Source organism: Dioscorea cayenensis, chromosome 5 (genome assembly GCF_009730915.1).
Source record: "Dioscorea cayenensis subsp. rotundata cultivar TDr96_F1 chromosome 5, TDr96_F1_v2_PseudoChromosome.rev07_lg8_w22 25.fasta, whole genome shotgun sequence".
Lineage (NCBI taxonomy): Eukaryota > Viridiplantae > Streptophyta > Magnoliopsida > Dioscoreales > Dioscoreaceae > Dioscorea > Dioscorea cayenensis.
Window position 1 is genome coordinate 2,647,464 of NC_052475.1, and position 21,955 is coordinate 2,669,418.

General features: G+C 32.5%; 1 protein-coding gene across 1 annotated transcript; it reads left to right on the forward strand.

The window, feature by feature from the left end:
• Positions 1–8,019: 8,019 nt before the first annotated feature.
• On the forward strand, positions 8,020–13,202 carry LOC120261093 (ankyrin repeat protein SKIP35-like). Its single transcript, XM_039268773.1, has 4 exons — positions 8,020–8,281; positions 8,485–9,435; positions 9,680–10,112; positions 12,167–13,202. Exons 2-4 carry the CDS (start codon positions 8,771–8,773, stop codon positions 12,959–12,961), a joined length of 1,893 nt encoding a protein of 630 aa, XP_039124707.1. The 5' UTR covers positions 8,020–8,281; positions 8,485–8,770; the 3' UTR covers positions 12,962–13,202.
• The last annotated feature ends 8,753 nt before the right edge of the window (positions 13,203–21,955 follow it).

The following is a 21,955-nucleotide window of genomic DNA, read 5'->3' on the forward strand; positions in this document are numbered from 1 at the left end:
AAACTGCACAAAAGCTCTTTATGGATATTTGATTCCTATTTGAAGCAATAGGGGTTCCAGAGAAGCATGACAGAACACACTTTGTATCCAAAAATTGGAGAAAGGGAGGAAATGATTTTAGTCTACATATATGTGGATGATGTAAATATATGAGCCCTTCACTTGAGGTGATGAATAAATTTAGGGATAACATGAAAAAAACTTTTGAAATGACAAATTTGGCATTAATGTCTTATTTTTTGGGCTTAGAGATTAAGCAGGACAAGGCAGGAATTCATGTGTCATAGAGAAAATATATAAAGGGTCTGTTGAAGAGCTACAATATGACTAACTGTAAGACTTCTAATACTCTCTTGAGCTCTAATTCAAAGTTGAATTTATTTGATGAAGCTGAACTTGTAGACATCACTGCATACAAAAAATTAATTGGAAAACTAATTTATATGACTCAATCTAGGCTTGATATACCCTTCCAGTCAGTTTGATGTCCAGGTTTATGCATAAATCTACAAGAAATCACTATGGACCTGCAAAATAAATTCTCAGAAATCTAGCTGGATCAGTGGATTTTGGAATATATTATGAAAGGGGAAATGAATGCCAATTGATGTGTTACTCTGATAGTGATTGGGGTGGAAATTTGGTAGACAAAAAAAGAACAACAGGAGCAGCATTCATTTTTAAATTAGGCATTGTCTCATGGATATATAAAAAAAAAAAAACAAGAAGTGGTTACTTTATCATCAACAGAAGTAGAATATGTGGCCTTATGTAGAACATGTTGTTAGAGATTATGGATCAAAAAGATTTTGTCAAATTGTGGAGTAATCTTTGATAATACAATTATTGTCTTATGTGACAACAAATCCAGTATTGCAATTGCAAAAAACCCAATGCTTTATAGGAGAAATAAACACATTGATGTGAAATTCCATTTCATTCATAAACTTGTGATAGAAAATATAATTCAATTGTGTTTTTTCAATACTGAAGAACAAATGGTTGACATATTTACAAAGTGTGTAGATGCTAAGAAGCTTTACAAGTTCAGAGATCTTATGGACATATGCAGTCTTCAATCAAGGGGAGGAATTGATGGAGTGACTGAAGACTTTAATGCTGTTGAAATTCCATATGAATTGAAGAGGTTAAAGGAGTGAGTCAGGTAGTTGTTACACTTATTTTCTGGAAGGAACTATGGAGTTGAATTGAAGGGCTAAGATTTCATCATCAAGCATTGTATGTAAGCTAGAGGCTATGATGTTCGGCTTCTTCTTTCCACTTCTTTGGCCTTAATATGGTGTAAAGTTTTCTAGGTATGTAGTAGGTTGAAAAGGGGTTGTTTGTAATATTTAGAAATCTTGGGGGCTTTCTGAATAATGATTATTTTAAGCCCCATCTTTCAATCCAAAATTGAGAGTTTTGGCATTTTGGTTTCTTGATAGAGCTAGGGATTGGGAGAGGAAGAAGGAGTTGAATTGAGTGCTTTATATCTATCCTTTTATGAGAGAGATTGGGGATTTGGAGCCTCCCCATTGTTGTTGGCTTCCACCTTATATTGCTTCATTTCTATAGTGGATTGATTGTCTCAGCGCCGCACGTGGTTTTTCTCACGTAAATCTTAGTGTTCTTTGATATATTTGTTGTTTCTTGGAATATTGATTATTCTGGTAAGCTATATCTAATAGGTATTTTGTAATTTGGAAGCTTGTACACTTAGGTGCATGACAAGGTGTTGCTACAAGGCATGCACTCAAGGTGTTAAATGAAATACCTACGAGGACTTAGCTTGCCATTTAATTGTTTTCGCTGTCTCATTATACTCACAAGTGGTATCCGAGCTCAATTTCATATCAAAAGCATGTGTTTGTTTGCTATTTTGTCAAAGATGTCAACTTTGGAAGTACACAAGTTTGATGGCAATGGTGACTTTTGGCTATGGCAAGTCAAGATACACTCTATTATAGTTAATAAGGGCTTGGATAGTATGCTTGAAGGCGGTGATCCGAACTTGTCAAATGATGAGTTAAAGAAGTTAGATAAAAGGGCATTGGCGGTGCTCTATTTGGCTCTTGCGGATAATATATTACGGCAAGTATGTTCAGAGTAGACCTTTTTAGCTCTTTAGAAGAAATTGGAGTCTCTCTATTTGGACAAGTCACTCTCCAGTCAGTTTTACCTCATGATGTGCTTGTTTAGGATGCACATTCAAGAAGGGACTTCTATTAAGCAATATATTTATGAGTTCAATAAAGCGGTGCTTGATTATCAAAATTCTGGGAGCTCTATGGACATGGAACATTTGGCTATCTTATTCTTGTGCTCACTCCCCAATTCATATGATGGTATTAGAGACCAAATCCTTTACGGTAAGAAATTTATCTCCATGGATGATGCTACTTCTATTCTATTGTCAAAGGATTTGCTTTAGAAGACTCGCATGGAAAGTCATGGTGAGGGTGAAAGTCTTGTTGTCACACGTGGGAGGTTAGTAGAGTGTGGTTATAGTGGTGATGATGGTACTAATAGCAAGGGTAAAAAATCAAAGAGCCGTTCAGAGTCTTGTTTGGGCGAGAAAGACATTCATTGTAACTATTGCAAGGAATTGGGTCGTATTAAATGGCATTGTCCGAAGTTGAAGAAAAAGAAGGACAAGCAAGGATACAACAGCAAGAGTGAGACATCTTCAGCTAGTGTAGCAGTTTCATATAACAGTTCTTGTGAGTTACTTTTGCTAGGGCAGACTTTACTTTAGTTGGGTATTGTGCTTCTAGTGGATCAGCCGGGTGTGATATGATTTTTAGCACTAGTTGGATTCTTAATTCTGCGTGCTCTTACCATATGTCCTCACCGAGAGTGGTTTGCCACCTATAAGCCATTTAATAGAGGCTCAGTTACTATGGGCAATGACTCAAGTGTAAAGTTGTTAGTACTGACACCATCAGATTCAGGATGTATGATGGCATGGTTTATACACTCACACATGTTCATCATGTGGTTGGGCTGAAGAAGAATTTGATCTCATTCAAGGCACTTGATCAGAAAGGCTACAAGTTTGTAACTCAAAACTGTCAGATCAAAGTATTTAAAGGCTCCTTGTGTATGATAAAGGCTCCTACTACTCCAGATACAGATGATCTATATTTCTTACATGGTAACTTAATTATGTTAGGTAATATCGCAAAAATCAAATAGCATCATCAAAGGCATGCGGAAGCATAATAAATTTGCGATATATTCTAAATGTTTTAATGAACACCGTTATTTTAATAAAAGTCCTAGAAAAATACCTCTTAATGTTTAACAGCTTTTCTTGATGTGCCGAATTTATCTCACGGATTGTCGTAGATTTCATAGCGCCGAACAAAGTCCCAAGCCTCTAGATCACACACCGGAATTAAGAGACAATCTCCTCTTCTTCTCCAAATAGTGGCTAGGATTAGAGAGGAAGATATAGCTTGGGGATTTTCTCACTAGAGAATTAATTGAGTTGATTACATGGTTAGAGAGGAGTCATATTTATAGAGACTTCATAAAACATGATAAACATTATTTAATTATGAGTTCTATTTGAAATATGAACCTTCATAATATGATAAACATCATTCAATTATGAAGTCCTATTCAAAATATGAACCTTCATAATATGATAAACATTACTATAGAAGTTCTATTAGAAATATGAGTCATAATCTAACTAAAACCACTTTTGTCTTTGAGTCCTTATAATTTTGATTATCTATTCGACTCCATCGAATTTAAATCAAAATTTAAACTTAAGACAAAAACCTTAGACCAATTTATAATTTCACTTATCTCATGACGTAAAATTATAAATTGACAATTTTACCCCTGCACTCAAAATAAGACTGATTCTTTATCCCTTTAAGCTTGACTTCCTAGTTTCGTTCCGATTGCCAATAAGAGGATACCAAAGAACATGGGTGCCACCTAGCCAGCCCCGTGGCCCCACGTCATAACCTAATTGAACACGAATGAGTAGATCATTACGAACCTTTCCGATTATGATTACCATATGTGTATAAACCTTTCGTTCTTGTATCCCAACCGAGTGAGAGCCATGGTAATTGTCAAACTCACTGAACTCGATCATATGCAAATAACTATAGTGGGGTGAGATTACCAAACTACCCTTCGTGTCCCACATGATTAGTTTGACTGCTTTGGCTAGGATCTTCTAATCTCACATACTTATAATAGCATAGGATATTAACTCTTTTACTTCCGAGAGAATGGATTCCTTCTTGGTGATCACTCACAATTGCTACTTGCCCGACATAGTCGTACTTCAAGGTTGGCCCTACTAAAAGGTAAATTGAGCCTAACAGCTCTAGTAACAGACTAGATGTCACAAGTACATTGTGATCATGATACCTCAGGTCTAAGGTCCACTCATATGATCATAACCAACAATTCTAATCATTGACTGTCAAAGAGTAAAACCCATGTGATTGGATTGTTGCGAGTCATGTTCGAATACACCAATTCCCAATGATGCATTTATGACATATGCTCCCACTATTCCATAGTGTTCAACTAACATTCTTTGTCAAAGTATATGTCATACAAATCCTTACGACCCTTTAACGCCCAATTAAAAATTCTCCGATTTGTGAACTATTTAAGTGTATAACTACCAAATCCTTCTAGTGCTCTCCTCTTTATCCCACAAAAGAGCAGAAGGTTTAATTTAATACACATGGACTATGATATTTAAAATTAATTATAATGCCATCACAAGATTTATATGAACATCAAAATAAATGCCTATTTAATAAGAATAAGAATTTATAATACAAATGAAATGCCCTAATACAAGTATCTTTGTTGGCATTCGGGGGCATAATCCAGGGCAAGTTGTTGGTTGTTCAGATTCAAATTTTGTTGGGGATCTTGATGAGCGGCGCTCACTTACCGCCTATGTGTTTCAGCTTTGTGGCTGCTATGTTAGTTGGAAGGCAACTTTACAGTCAGTTATTGTATTATTTACCACAAAAGCTGAGTTCATATCTTTGACAGAGGCGGTGAAAAAGGCTATTTGGTTGCATGGTTTTCTATCCGAGCTAGCTCCATTTGGAGTACTAGAGGAGGTAAGTTTCCTATTTGTTGATCTATTCATTTAGAGGTTAGAGATGAAGCTTCTGGAGATTGGATGTTTAGCATCAAGTTACTTGATGTGTTTGGGTTATGGTTCAATTATCATCGAGGTGGAGAATTATGATGGTTGGCTTCTTCTTTCTACTTCTTGGACCTTAATATGGTGTAAAGTTTCCTAGGTATGTAGTAGGTTGGAAAAGAGGTTGTTTATAATATTTAGAAATCGTGGGTTCTAAATAATGTTTATTTTAAGCCTCATCTTTCCATTCGAAATTGAGAGTTTTGGGATTTTGGTTTCTTGATAGACCTAGTGATTGGGGGAGGAAGAAATAGTTGAATTGAGTGCTCCATATCTATCCTTTTGTGAGAGAGATTGGCTTCCCCATTGTTGTTGGCTTCCACCTTGTGTTGCTTCATCTCTATAATGGATTGATTGCCTCACCGCCCCAGTGGTTTTTCCCGAAAGGGTTTTCCACGTAAATCTTAGTTTTCTTCGATATATTGGTTGTTTCTTGGGATATTGATTATTCTGGTAAGCTATATCTAATAAGTATTTTGTAATTTGGAAGCTTGTACACTTAGGTAGATGACAAGGTGTTGTTACAAGGCATACACGTAAGGTGTTCGATAAAATACCTATGAGGACTTAGCTTGTCATTTGATTGTTTCCGTTATCTCATTACACTCATAGAAGCATTAGAGAGCTTTGTTTTAAGTGGGTTTGGTTAAGTCAGGTTGTATTGTACTGAGTCAGATGGTCATGTTAGTTGTCAGTGCTTTGTAAAAAAGTTAAGTATGGTGAGTTGACTGTGAGGTGAGAGATGTATGGCTTTGGACTGTTGTGATGATTATCTTTAAAACTCAATTTCTTGTGTTATTGTTCATCTTCTTCTTATTGTAGATCTGCAATTCATCTTCTTCTGATCCAAATTGCCATCATTTACCACCTTTGACACCAACAAACAGGTCCAACAGTGTGGTAGTAAGTTCCAAAATACCACCCAAACTCTTTGACACCCAACGTAGATGGGAAACTTTACATGGTCCATGCTTAGAGAGTTAGAGTTAAGGAGATAACACCTGCTCTTACTGCAAATTTAGAATCCTTTCCACTTACGAACCAAATCAAGAACGAGTTTGCCCAGATTTAAGAAACCTTCTCAAGTAAGTGAAAGATCTTAAATAGGGAATTCAGTAAAGATCTTAAGCTTGCTTAGCCCAATATCACTATAATAATAGCGACCTTTTTTAGACTTTCTTGAGCTTGACTGTCTCCATCGTGAATGGAATTGAAAGCTTGGCCCTTTGCGTAGTTAGTGGAAAACTATGGTGTAATGTTATTCGGTCCTTCCTTCAAGCATACATAGCCTCTCGTTGAGCTCTCATTCTTGATATGATTTTTTTCTTGTGCACAATGAGATGCTCTTCCTCAGCCATCAAGAGTTAGTTGGTCGCCACATGTCCGGAGCATGAGAACCTTCAAGTAAGATGACGAGTCTGCAAGAGGCAAGCTAACCGCTTGGGTATAGGTCCTTTTTGTCAAGCGTGAGTGTGGGTTATGACATCACTCATGAGTTACTCTCACCACTCCGCACGCCACACCACGAGAGGCTTATTTTTAGTGCCGTAACCACTTGAACTAGGTGGCGCTTTGGCCCACCGATTACTTTATCCAATATCTTTTGTAATTTAGTATATTTCAATATTAATTAAATCAAATTTTAATTTAAATTTTCAGCTTTTTATTAGATTTTTATGGGCTATAAAAGGTTCTTGATCTTAGCCTATTAACAACAAAAAGGATTTTTTTTTTTTTTAAAACAATGTAAATAACACACTCATATTATTACACCTTAATCATGCTTTTATTTTTACAAATTATGTAAATTGATTTTATTAAACTTTAATTTTAATTGGATTTGAATAGACCATAAAGAAGTTGTGGAAATATTTTTATGCATTTTAAAGTAAATTTCTCAAGCTTTAATTTAAACATTTGGCGTTTTAATGTGCTGGGATGGGCCATAATGATGCTACTAAGTGTCCATTAAAGGCCCAAAATAGGCAGTAATAATTTTTATTTTGTTAGTTTAACAGTATTTATTTATACTGTTTTATTTTCTTAAAATATTTATATATATAAAATTATTGGGAAAGGATAAGGCGAAACAAATTAAGGATTTATTTAGATTCATTTGCTAAAATAACTGTTATTAATAGCGGTTTATTTGGATAAATAAGATTATTGACTTTCTAAAATAAGTATTTAATATTTTATTCAAAAGTTAAACATTTATAGATTATTCATTTTTCTTCATAAATAAATAATGTAGATTATTTAATATTAAGAAGATTGTATATATATATATATAAAATATTTATTTGATAATCAAATTATTCATTGTAAATAAATGAAGAAGATATGCACATGTGTGTCTATTTTTGGATAATATCAAGCATTATTCCGAGTGACTTTTTAAATAAATTTCCAAAATTTTAAAAATAAATAATCATTTTCTCAGTGGGCCAACAACACCCCGATTATTATAAGGGCCCAAGAAGGGGCAACAGTGGTGAAGTGGATGTATGGATGTGGGCTGGGGCCCACGAGAGGGACAGCCATATGAGTAATCATTGAGGTGGGGCCCACCCTCCAAAGACCTAAAAGAAGCCATTTGTGGGGCCCACCCGCCTTCAAGAAAAAGGAGATGTGTTGGGTGGTGAGAGCTTTTGTAAGCTTTTTTTTTTTTTAATAATAATAATAATAATATATTATTATTGTTATACAACTATTATTTTAACTATTTAATTAATTAAATTTCGTTATTATATTGTATTATATATATAATTTTTTTATTTTATTTTTTGTTACTTTGTGTACTTGTTGTGTATGGTGCTGGTGAGGGACTCTCAAATCCATGAAAAATAGAGAAAGAGATGAACAAAAAACAAAGAATGCTTGGTAGCCACTCCCTGTTTTTTTAGTTTTAGTTTCTCTCTCTCTCTCTCTCTCTCTCTCTCTCTCTCTCTCTTCCCAGATGAAATCCCACTCCTCCTGCTCTTGAAATTGTAGATATATATATATGTATATATTTTTTTTTTCTTTTTGTGGTTTGGTTCTGTGTGTTGATGGGCATAAATAGTTGAAGAAAGGGAGGAAAAGGTTGGTTATTTTTTTTTTTGTGGGGTTTTCTTTTTTATATGTGTTTGCCATTTGTTTGGTTTGGTTTTTATGGTTTTGGCGTGGTTTTGTGGTGTTTATTGTTAGCAAAATTTGATCTTTTTTTTAAAATTTTTTTTTTTTTCGTTTTTTGGGAGCGAAATTGATGGTTTGTTTGCGCTGATTGATTGATTGATCGATCTCAGGTTTGCCGGAAACTGTTGATTTGGTACTTGGAATCTTGATTTCAAAGGTTTCTGGGAGAGGGATTTGGTTTTGGCTGTCTGATTGTAAGGGTTGTGATGGAGATTGGGGGAATCAACCGCTGAAGGTCGCGCCTTTTTCCACTATTTCCTGGGATTTCCATCGGTTTCGTGGTCTTTTGGATCGCAATTGCTTTGCCCTTTTTCCAATGGGTATTGTAGGAATCGAATACGGTATGGTTGATTAGATCGGAAAAGGTTTGATTTTGATCAAGGGGAGGTGCAAGGAATGGAAGTGGAAACTGAGGTGATGATGGTGGGGAAGGATGATAAGGACGAGGTCCATTTGGAGGAACCATCATGCTCGGAGATGGAGATGGATATGGATGACAATGGTGGTGTTACTGGGGATTCAGATGATGAGAAGGAGGGGGAGCCATTGATGCAAGAGAGAGGTGAAGGGAGCAATGTGGTGTTCTCTAGAGAAGCTCCTCTTTCCAACAAGAACTTGAGGAACTCCGTGAACTGTGGATGCAAAAGCAAGAAGGTTCGTGTTAGGGCATTGGACAGTGGAGAAGAGTTTGAGGTCCGGAGGAAGGATAAGGACTCGGATGGGAAGGAGAGGAGGCTTAGTAGGCAGGATAGGATTGAATTGGGTCGGTTGTTCCAAGGGGCTGTGAGCTCCCATGATTGGGAGCTCGCTGAGAGTTTGATCTTGCTTGCTGATCCACAGATGCTTAATGATGCATTGTGCATTTCACTGGATTCGATATGGTTCTTGACAACAAGGCAGCAGTTGAATGGTATCACAGGATTGATAAAGAAGATTGTTGCCAATGGAGCACGTGATTTCACAAGAGCTGCACTTCGGACATCGTTTTTAGCTTCTTGTGTTTCTGCATGTCAAAGCAGGACTATGAGTCTTGCTGATACTGTGACTGTCATGGCGCAAAGGTAAATGCAGATTTTCTGATTTAATATTGTCTTATCTTTGTGAATGATTTGATCAGTAGCTGGTTGGAAATCATGCATTTGAACTTGTAAAATTTGTTTTGGTGTTGTTTTTCTTATCAGATAATTTGATTCATTTGAAATCATTGTGTTGAATGCCAAATTCTCAAGGCTGTATTGTAGTACTTGGATTCCATTGCTTCACAACTGATTCCTTGTTATGATGAACATGTTTGTATTTTGATAGGTTGCATGAACGTCTCCAGGAATGTAATGGTGATGAGATTTTGAAAGCAGAAGCAGGTGCTAAGGTTCAAAAATTCACAGAGTGGGCTTTAAAATGCATAGGAATTCATTCTCGTTGCCAAGGCAACAGGGGTGGAGGGAACCAAAGCACAATTGTCGAGATCCAACTTCAGTTATCAGCTTTCAAAACCTTCTTGGACCTTGCTGGCAATCATCTCACCGGGAAGGATTTCACTGAGGCATTTGATGCTGCTTGCTTCCCTCTAACTCTCTTCTCTAGCTCATTTGACCCTGGTTGGGCGTCTGGAACATCTGCTGCTGCAATACAAGGCTTGCTGGGGATGTTGGTCGAGGGAGGCGCAGATAATGTCAACCAATGCTTTCTTGAAGCCTCACGCTTTGGGAGTACAGAACTTGTTCGCATTCTCCTGCAGGTAGCTTTTAGATCATATTTTGAGAATCGTTTTGTTGCATGCTACCTTCTTTTTTAAGTTCTTGCACTGAAATTGCTTTGTATGTGATCTCATTTATGTTGAAAAGTTAATTAATGTGCAAATATGATCATAGCATTATGTGCACTTGTTGTTCGATGCATGTCATATATATGGAAGTAGCGCATAATATTTCCTTTATGATCTTATATTAAGAACCACCATTTTACTTTTAATTGATTGTCCACAGCTTCCTCAAGCATTGTGTGATGTTCTCATATATGTTGTTACTTATCTTTGTTGAAATAATATATGACATTCATGTTCCATTGGGTAGCTCTAGAGCATATTTGTATCATGGTGTATATGATTGTGATTAAATGTTGTTTTATGAAGTCTATGACTAAATGAATTTTGTTATTCAAGTATTAATATGATGTTTTTATTAAAACACATACTGGATAATCTGATTACTATGCCTTAGGCCCCTTTTTTTGTATTATTTTTCTGCAAAAGTTCCAAAGGACTTGTTGCATTTATAAAGTAACTTCTCTTGCCGATTTTTATTCTCATTTTTGCTGACCCTCGCTAATGGCAAGAAGAAATTTATTGAAGAAAAGAAGTCGGAATAAAAATCTATTCATTGATATGTAATGCATCAAAAAGGATCATCCATTATATTTTTTTGACTCTTCACGTGCTCATAAAAATGTCTTTAACTAGCTTTTTAATTTGTGTACAATTTTTTTATTCTTAGGGAATCATTTGTGACTGGCTAGGGACGTTAGCCAAGGTCGTGGTTTAGCGAACAAATAATATATATAACTAACATTTCTGTATAAACTGGGACTCATTAGAGATGACGGTTATAAATCATTTGGTTCTTTTGTGTTTCTTCTAAATTTCATTAACCTTTTGATTACTTTTTTTTTTTGTTTTGGTCTTGTAGTTTGCCTTCTTAGTGATAAAACTGTATGCTTGACCACAGTACTTGCATCAAATTTAGAGATTTTTTTTTTTGCTTTCTGTTCTTCTAAAGGGTACTTGTACGGATTCACTTCTCAAATATCCAACTTTCAATAATTTAATTTGATGAAAACCTAATATGATGACACAACCATTTCTATCTACATAGATATATGTGTATACATCTAAGGACAAGGAGGACAGGTTATGCATATTTACAGGGACACAACCATTTCTACTTACATGCATACAAGTGTGTACATATCTGGACATGGAGGACAAGTTATGCATATGTGTGAGGACAACCATTTCTATGTGCATGCATATATGCATATACATATATAGACAAGGAGGACACGTCATACATATTTACAGAGACACAAGAATTGCTTTCTTTTAAGAGGAGAATGACAGAATGTATTGTGTTTTTAGAGAAATAAAGAACATTGTAGTAAAACACATGTTTTTAGGGAGAAATAAGAGATTTTAATTATACTGAAACTTAAATTGAAGCAAAATAAAGTGTTTTTAGAACCATGAGAATTCAAAAAAGGACCACCAAGGTCTAAAAAGCTCAGACACAGATAGGAAGAATTATGTTCTAAAAAAACTAAAAGATGAAAACAATATGTTTATGTAGTTTAAAAAGATACTAAAAACTGAGGTAGACTTCCAAAGATTGAAACTGAAATCAAACTAATATTAAGATTTTATCTTGGTATATTATCTGTGTCAAACCTCTTTGCTTTCAATGAAGCACTGAGTGGGACAAAAAAAGGTAAAAGTAGATGCATGTCTTCAACGTAGCACTATTTGAGAAGAAGATACGTAGCAAATCATATTACTTACCATGTCATTTATTACTAATGTACAAACCGGATTGCATGAAGATATTTGGTTAAATATGCACAAATTTCCTGTCATTGTGTTATTGAATTATCCTTTTGTTTTTTAAAGCTCATTGCTTGCTAGATGTTGGATGTTGTTTTCATCCTTCTAGTAGTTGAGAACATTTGCATGTTAAATGATCTCATCCATTTGTTTCATTCTTGAGTAAATTATCATCATTCATTTGTCCTCCTTTTGGCCAGATTGCTCAAAGAAACAGCTTGGATGTGGACGTTGATCTCGCCTTGGGATTCGCCTCTCACTACTGCAAAATTGGAACAATGGAATGCCTGGTCGAGGAAGGGAATGCAATTGCCTTCCTCGGGCCTCTAATGAGAGCTGCCGAGCGGGGTTGCATGCAGGTGGTCCAATGGTTTGTAGCACGTGGCTGCCGCGACATGGAGCTCTGTCTTGCTCTCACCGCTGCTACATCCAGCAGCCAGGTAGAAATTGCCGCCTACCTTCTCCCGCATGTCCCCCAGCATGTCCTTGCAGCCCTCAGTATCGAAATTCTCAAAGCGGCTGGTGAAAGGAGTGGTGGATCTCTCAATGGCGTGGCTTTCCTCCTCCGATCAGACTTTCTCAGTGACCCTGCAGCAACATATGCAGTAGCTGATAGCATTGCAAAGTCAGAAGATGAGGCTGTCGCACCTGAACTGAAGTCATTCATGCGGAAACACTGGTCAGAAGAAGCATTCCACGAGGGTCTGATTTCCGGTGAGGAACACTACATCAACTTTATGCGAGTTTTCAGACAAGGTGGATCAGCAATCCGTCTGAGGGACCTGCCGATGCCACTTGTCACCGCCATCGCTTACCTTCCGCTCTACCGGGAATGTGTCAAGACCGATGGGAAGCTACTCCCGCAAAGGCTGAGAGGAGAGCTCCTTGAGGCGGCGCGGAGGATTGGTGGCCTGCCAGTGGACATAAGAAGCCAGGGAAAGGAACTGCTGGCAATTTTGGAGCACCACCTGCCTCCCTTCTTACTGAACTGTTGACAAAATTATCATCCTTTTGATCTAAGTTCAAAAAAATGCTACATAGAGTTTTACATGGGAGTTCTATGAGAATTGAGACATATGTATGAGAAAGAGCTGCTGTTATGTGAGTGTTTTATTAATGTGAGCTCATTTGGGTATATGTTGTTTGTCAGCAGGGAATTGAATACTGTCCAATTAGTTATATGGGAGATATATAGATATGAATATAAATATTGGCAGTGGTCTATGTTTTATAGTATCTCAGGTCTCTGTTATCTTTTGTGCATCATAATCAACAGTAATAACTGAATTTTTTTTTTTTTCTTTTTTTTCTGGTGTCAGATAAACAAGAAAAACAATTTTCATGAGTGTATCTGATTTTTTGATAATTGATTCTGGGGGTGCAGTGGTTTTTATATAAGTGATATATATATATATCTAAACAGAAAAAAACAATTTCTTGTGTTTATTTGATTTCCTGGTATTTGATTCAGGTGGTGCAGTGGTTTTGAAATAAGTGGCTTGTGTTTATTTGATTTCCTGGTATTTGTTTCAGGTGGTGCAGTGGTTTTGAAATAAGTGGTTTTGATATTCATATATATAAATATATATATATTCACACAATGCTTATATTATTTTTAGTTAATTAATTTTTTTAAGAAGAATAATAAAGAGTCATCCTATCTACACCTTTCCAAATAAACAGTGAACTAATGGGATTGGTCTGGCTGGTAGAGGTTTAAGTAATTTTTAAAAATTTTTATGTAGGTAAAAAATACTTTTTGAGTGAAGTTTAATTTTTTTTAAGTATAAGTATCAAAAATAAAAAAAATTAATATTAAAAAATATTAAATCAATATGTTGATCCGCATGGTATTCGTGTTTTGTTGAGGAAAGAAGTTCAAATTGCAGCTCATATGCATGGTGAAAGTACAAATATGTTAAGCAATTAATTTTAAATTTATGTATATTTTTGACATATTTTATTTATGTTTTATAAAAAAAATTATGTTTTTTTTCTTCATTTGAAGCACTTTTACCTAAATAAATACAAATAAAAAAATTCATATGTCAAGAAAAAAAAATCCAATGTTTTGATGATGAAGAAATCAATTGTGTGGTGGAAACATAAAAGGTGATATTATGAAGAAGGGGGGGATATAATGATGATGAAATTGAGAAAGATAGGGAGGGTAGGGTGCATGCATCTACTGTTTAATGTCTTTGATGGTGTGACAAAGACATTTCTGCCCCCACACCACAAGTTTTGTTCTCCACATTATTATTACATCACCATCATCTTCTATTCATATCTTTCCTCTTTGTTTTTATTTTTTATTTTTTTTCCAAGATATATTTGACCCTTTCACCATCAATTCATTTTTACGAAAATTGCTTATAACCCTTCAAAAGTTCTATAATTGGATATTAACCTTCGAAAAAAAAATTGTATATATACCCCTGAAAAATATAGGTAATTACGAATATACCCCTACTGTTAGATTCAGTTAACAAAAGTTAATTAAACTTTATTAACTATAGTTATAATTTGGATTAAAATATACAAAAAGTGCAAAATAATCTTTGTAAATAGTCATTTTATAATATTTTTTTTCAAGGGTATATATGTAAAGGGTATAATAGTCATTTTATATATCTGCTATTTGTTAACAGATGGTTTTTCAGATAATTTAAACCCCAGGGGTATATATGTAATTATATGTATTATTGAGAGGTATGTATGCAATTATCTTTTATTTAGGGGTAAATATGCAATTTCAAAATTATTCAGGGGCACACCTGCAAAAACCACTTTATTATTTATATTTAAATCATACATACATGATATATATATGGTATTATGTTTTTTAGATTGAGGACGATTTAAAGAATTTGTTTTGTTCGCATCTAACAATATATTTTGTTTGTATCTAACATTATAGAAAAAGAATTCAGTTAATTAATTTGTTTTATTTATTTATAATGTGATTAGTATCAAAGGGGGATATATCAATATTCACATTATATATCGAGTTTAGTTAATATATTTATTTTATTTCTTTAAAAGAAAACATCTTAACATAAATTTACTAGGGTTTTTTATTCATGTATATATACATATATGCTGTGTATATCATGGCATTTATTTAGTAAAGCTTGTGGTCATCACTGATCAACACCATAATAAATTCTATGTTGAAAAAAAAAAATTTAATGTAGAATCTAGATCTAAAGCATTAGATTCTACATTAAAAAATCCTCTTCAAAAAATGATCAATGAATCATCATCATCATCATCATCATCATCATCTTTTCTGCAACTCTTATAAATGTAATTCTTCATGGAACTTTACTGCTCTTAAAACATTCACAAATGATAATAAGAATATTGATCAGAAACTCAAAGTTTCATCTGAAATATATTAATTACTAACAAGAAAAATCACTAGTCTTGAATATATTAATTAAACTTTTCTTTTCTTCAATACAAACAAAACAATCACCTTTACCTATCAATCTCCTTCTCTCCATATTTATATATATATATATATATATATATACAAAAGTTGCATGAATTTAGCAAGTATATATGAAGCAATATGTAAAACTCCATCTGGAATATAAGTCTTGGATATATTAAACTTTAAACTTTGAACAAACTTTTCTTTTCTTTACTACAAAAGCACAACAATCACCATTATTAATTAATTAGCCTCTAGATAGATATACAACAACAAGAAGATCTACATATATGGATTCATTTATAAACAAATAAACAAATTATAAAAGAAAAAGAAGAGGAAGTATTAAGGTAACTCATATATATGGAAGATCAAAACTTGCATGAATATATATATGTATATATATATATATATATATACTTTATTTTTTACAAGTATGAAGCAATATCGCGAACATCGGAAGGCATAAGACCAAGCAAAAGCAAAACAAGGAGAATGCCAATGGGGAGCAAGAGGAGCATTAGAGGTGGTGGAGGTAATGGAGGCAAAACAAGAGGCAAGATCAACAGTGAAGCTGTTAAACAAACAAGTAACAAGAATGATTCAATGCTGAAGTATGTTTTCTTTGTACCACTCCCTTGCACTACCACTCCTTGTGTTTTTCTCAACTCCATTTGATGTTGTTGTTGTGTTCTTGTTCTTGATGATGCCATAGAATAACAACCACAAGCTTTCAATACTTCAAGATACATAAGATGTGATTGTTTGTACTACCAATCACTTAGTCAACCTGTGATGAATAATAAAAATTAAGACAACAAGCTAACATTCATCATATATATATATAGAAATAAGAAAAGAAAAGAGTACCTTTGAGAGGAGATTAAAAGAGAGTGAGGATTGAGTAAGTGGGAAGAGAGGAAGAAGAAGAAGAAGAAGAAGGAGGAGGAGGAGAAGAGTTAGATGATGAGAATGATGGGAAGGGGGTTGATTATGTAATGGAAAGGGAAAGGAAGTGTTTTAAGATTGGAAAGAGAGAGATTGGATATAGATACACCGAATTGTGTATAAAAATGAAAGCATCCATGCAAGTGGTGGGGTTGTGTGTGTGGGTGGGTGGTGGGGTTATTCTTCTCCATCTTTGGAAAAGGCCAAGTTGATGTTTTGTGTTTCATGGTTCTTCTCCCCTGGTCTCTTTCTTCCAATTTCATTCACCACCTTCACACCTCTCCCTTACCTTAAATTTGTCTTTTTCTACTTAATTATAATTTTTTTATTATTATTAATTAAAAGATTAAATTTAAACATAAATATCTAAGTGGGGTGGAGCCAATCACCTCATAATTTATTAGTACTGAGTCCCTAATGTAAGGTGTTTGTGTCTTTGTCAAAGAAACATGCTTGAACCTTAGTTTACCTAGGGTAAGAGCATATATATGCTGTGATATTAACTCTAGAGTTATGCGCATTCCTAAAGTGTCTGGTCCACTTTACCTAAAAATAATATCATAAATTATTATTAGTTCAAATTATTTGGTTGAATTATGCATTAGTTTACCATTGTTGTTTTTATAAGTACTCATTTAAAATTTTATTTTATTTTAAAAAAATTTTAATTCACAAAATGACACTTCTTAGAAACACATCTAAATAAATCTATTTTTCATTGAAGTGCTTACAAAAATAAATAATTTTATTTATTTAAAAAAGATACAAATTTGTGTTTGTTATAAAAGCATAAAAGAACCCTCCCAAGAAATACTTTTAAAAACGTAAGTTAAACCAATACCAATCCAAACATTTAGCTTACCACCTCCTTCTTAATTTTTAGAATGTCTTTTTTTTTTTATCTCATTGAACATTATTAACATTTTTGGAAGTATAATAGAGTGATTAATAGTTAACATGTAACTTACCACCTCCCTCTTGATCTCTAAAATGCCTTATTTTCATAAAACATTATTAATATCTTTGAAAGTATAATGGATTCATCAACAGTTTTGTGTTTGTTAACTTAATAAATTTAGACTTCAATATATAAATTTGGGGTTTTCATCTTACTAGTTTAAGTTTTTAGGTTGCCTCAGATCTAATATTAGTTTGATTTGTATTAATCTCTTCTCTTTTACTATTCTCCTTCTTATTTAACCCATCATCTCCCTCTTGAAGGGGTGTTTAGTATGAGGGGAAAAATAACAAATTCCCCTGGAAAGTTAAGATTATGAAACGTTTTCATGTGTTTGGGTGAAAAAAAAAATTATGTAAAATAATAGTCAATTTGCAATTATTTTCCCTTTGACTAGAGAAAAGGATTTACAGAGAAGGGGGTGTGAAACGGATTACATTATGGTTGAAAAAATATAAGACATGTAATTAGTGAAGAACTCTTCTATCGCTTCTTCTTTTTCAAAACCCTAGGACAAGACAATATCTATTGGTTAGTCCTATAATTTTTTGAATTTCTTTTTAAGAACTTATATGAGAAGCGTGAATCGTGGATAATTAAATTTGGATAATTATATGTCTCATAATAGAAGAGTATGAGTTAAATACCTACTTTTGGCAGGTATGTAAGCAACTTTATTTATTTATTTATATATAAACCATTAAGTAATGTGAAAATTAAAACATGTACTAAAGGTATAGTTTTCTTTTACTTCATTATTATTAAATGGTAAAATTGAGAATAATCATAACTTTGCATGGAAAGCTTATTCATACCAAATAAAAGAATTCATTTTACATGTATTTCAATTACAATATTCAAGGTGCATACCAAACACTGTATTGTTACTTTACATGGAAAATAAATAAAGGGAAAAATTTTGGAAGTGTTTCCCTACAAAGTACCAAATGGGCTCTAACTTACATCTGTTTTTTCACACATTATTATTATTATTATTATTAAAATAATTAGTTTATGCATGTATGAAAAATTACCATACATATTAATTAATAGTTTCACCTCAAACTGAATTTGTGAATTCAAAAAAAATGGTAGTCAATTTGATAATGGAACAAAGGAAAATATATTAAAAAAAACAATATATTCAAATAATCGAATTATATTACAATAAAAATATTATTTAATACTAAACAAATATATTTTAGAAATATTTGACAAGTTCCACAAAGTCCAAACTCACATAATTTTCATCTGTTTAAATCAAATACATGGATTTAATTACCCAAATTGTCTTATTGTTTGAATTATTGATCAATTGATGAAGTCATACAAATGATTAAGTGAGAAATATTATTAGAATGATATCATCTTGAATAGAACTCAACATTTGTAAGGAAACATGGAGAGTGTGCCTTGTCAATAGTTCAAGAAACATGAGAGTGGCATAAGATGAGGCTAGAGACCCACATGTATCAAGATCAAAAGGGTATGTGAGATTCATTGCATTTATGTATTTAATTTGAGAGTTCAAAACTTAGGCAATGTGAGGATGAGAAGGACACATGGAGCAAAGTGAAAGGACTGAAAATGTCTTTATTTTTTGACCTTAGAAAAAGGGGGCCATGTTCTAGAAATAAATTTTGCTACTAAGATTGGTGGTTGGATTATTGGTGAGCTCATCAACCCCTTAGAAAAACAAACAAGAGATATTGTTGAATTATGGTACTCTTTGAGATAAAGTTTGTTATTTATTTTTATTTAATTCCACTTAGAAAATTTAATGAGGTCCTTTTTGTTGTATTATTATTATGTAATTTTTAATAATTTTAAAACTTACATGTTGTGTATAGAGTATATAGTTGACTTTGAATTTTGAAAATTATATATATATATATATATATATTGATAAAAGTGTGTGTATATATAATTTGAGAAAAGTGAACAAGTTTGCAATCTCTTATTTGGAGGGGAATAAAATACTAACTTAAATATTGGAAGAGTGGTTGTTTTAATTTTTCAAGGATTGAGGCTTCTTAAGATTATCCTGCAAAAAGAAATAATAATCATTATTATGAGTTGTGCAAAATTAATATTTTGTTGTATATCACACAAATTAAAACTTAATTTAAAAAAATAGGGTATATAACCCAAATGGTCCCCTATTTTTTTGTGCCACCCCTATTTTTTTTTTTTTGTGTCACCTAGTTTTAAAAAATTACTATTTGGTCCCTTATGTTTAGTTTTAATTAAAATAAAATCGCTTAAGGCTTACAGTGTTAACGGAAATTATACATGATCTACAATAAGGTCACCCCTAAAAATCTACGTGGCTTACAATACCGCAAGCCAGTCATGTGTGATCATTGTTAACGCCATAAGCCCATGTGAACTTATTATAATAAAAACTAAATTTAAGAGATCAAATTGTAGCTTTTTTAAAGCTGTCTAATTGAAATAGAAACAAGAGAAAAAGTAAAAGACTATTTAGGTTGTTTATTCAAAAAATAAATAAATCATTCGTCACTTTTTATTTTCATGCATACTGAAAAAATATGTAAAATAAAAATAAAAATGATTCTAAAACTAACTTAAAATGAAATACAAGCAAATAGAACTGTCCAATAGGAATATGATTTCTAGAAAGACAAATTAGAAATTACAAACTTTTTAGTGAAACACAAATACATTTTATTAATATAAAATTTGAAAACATATTCAATTATGTTATTCTCGGGCTAAATTTTATATTTAAACAATTTATTTTAGGAAAATACTAAAACATAGACTTACAATCTTAAAATTGATTTTTTCTATTTTAATTATCTCAATGATTTCAAGTAAATATATTGCTTACTTCTTGTTTTCAAACCAATATACATACCATGTGATATGTAGTTGTTATGTATGAGAAAGACTTCAAGCAATCTATTATTATGTATATGATGATCCTCTTATCAAATAAACAAACAAATAAATAAATAGTGTTACAGTTGTTTAAAAGTATATATATATATATATATAATAAAAATTTTGATCTATTTATTTAATCATGAAGTTTATCAGCTGTAATGCTTTAATCATTATATTATACATTAAAAAAATCTACAATTCATACCAAAAAGGGGGAAAAAACATATAGTCAAACAATAAATAAATTTGATTAATTTGATAATATAAAGTATAAACATCTATCTATTTACCATTTTAGATTACACAATACCAAACAATTAATTCCATTAATACCATGCTAAATGAGCTTAAACCTAAACAGATAGAACAAAACAAAAAATTAAATAATGTGAGATTATTAAAATATCATGTTTAATAATATCAAGCATATCCATTGTCATAGCACTATTGGCAATGCCAGTTGGGAAAATAATAATAAATAAATAAATAAACAAAACTAAAAACAAAAGGAGAATTGGGTTCCAGCTTCCAAGTTAAAGAATGGCACACAATATTAGACAATAAGATGCATTATTTTATTTTAATTTTTTAATTAAAAAAATAATGATGGATCTAAGACCTTGTTAGCACTTATAGTCTCTGCATTATAGTTTAATATGGTCTTTCCACTTTGAAAATGTTCAATATGGTGCTTTTACTTTACAATTTTTATGTTATTTATTTATTCTTGTCTGTATTAATAAACATTTTAATTATACACAAATTGTTTTTTTGATGAAGGGGCAAACTATGTAATTTGCCCTTGATAAACACCTTAATTATACACCATTAGTTTTGAAGTATCAATTTTTGTAAATTAAATCATGTATTTCTGAATATATATATATATATATATATATATATATATATATATATCACACTTTTTTATTATTATTATTATTATTATTATTATTACTTGTTGGATTCACATTACATCTATCAATTCATTAAAAAAAAGCAGAATAAAATCATCACAAATATACCCAACTAAAAGTTAAGATTTCATTTCTTTCCCAACTCAACCGTTCAATAAAACTAGTGGTTGATTTAATTGGTGAAAATTAACTTCGAAGTATATAGTTTGGCTGATATAATTAAAATTATAAAAACTACCTGAGACTAAGCACAAGCTAAAGGATTTAAAAATAAATAAAATTTTCCAATAAAAAAATGAAAAAGGAGAATTAAAATCCAAGTTGAAGAGTGGCACACAATGAAGCTGGAGATCTGAGAGCCATGCAAAATTGCAACTTGTTCTTCTGGGATTCCTCATTATATTTATTGTACTTTTCATTTGGACAAGTGTGCTAACCACTGGTCATGGGACAGTCTCAGAGATCTGGATTTCAGTATTATATAACATTTATTCATATATATATATATAAATGCCAACTTTACATGTACTAGATATTATATAAAAATAAAAATAAAAATATATATACTGTTTGCATAGTATGAATTATAGTAAAGAATGCATTGAATTTGATGACAATCTTTAATGGTTAGAAATTGTCCTCACATGCCTTTTTAAAGTAATGCTTTCAAGTTTCAACCTTGTTGACCTCCCCAGCCACCATCCACTGTTTTCCATTTGTTAATCATGGATTGCTAATTGCTTGCTTGATTTTTTGTAAATAAATATATATAAGGGTCAGTCTTCTGTGGATGTCTATAGATAAAAATTTTACAGACAAA

Excerpts from the sequence above, each read along its gene's own strand:
- LOC120261093 (XM_039268773.1), top strand. The coding sequence starts at position 8,771 with ATGGAAGTGGAAACTGAGGTGATGATGGTGGGGAAGGATGATAAGGAC. Across the intron at positions 9,436-9,679 it reads GTGACTGTCATGGCGCAAAG|GTTGCATGAACGTCTCCAGG; the intron begins GTAAATGCAGAT and ends GTATTTTGATAG. Across the intron at positions 10,113-12,166 it reads TTGTTCGCATTCTCCTGCAG|ATTGCTCAAAGAAACAGCTT; the intron begins GTAGCTTTTAGA and ends CCTTTTGGCCAG.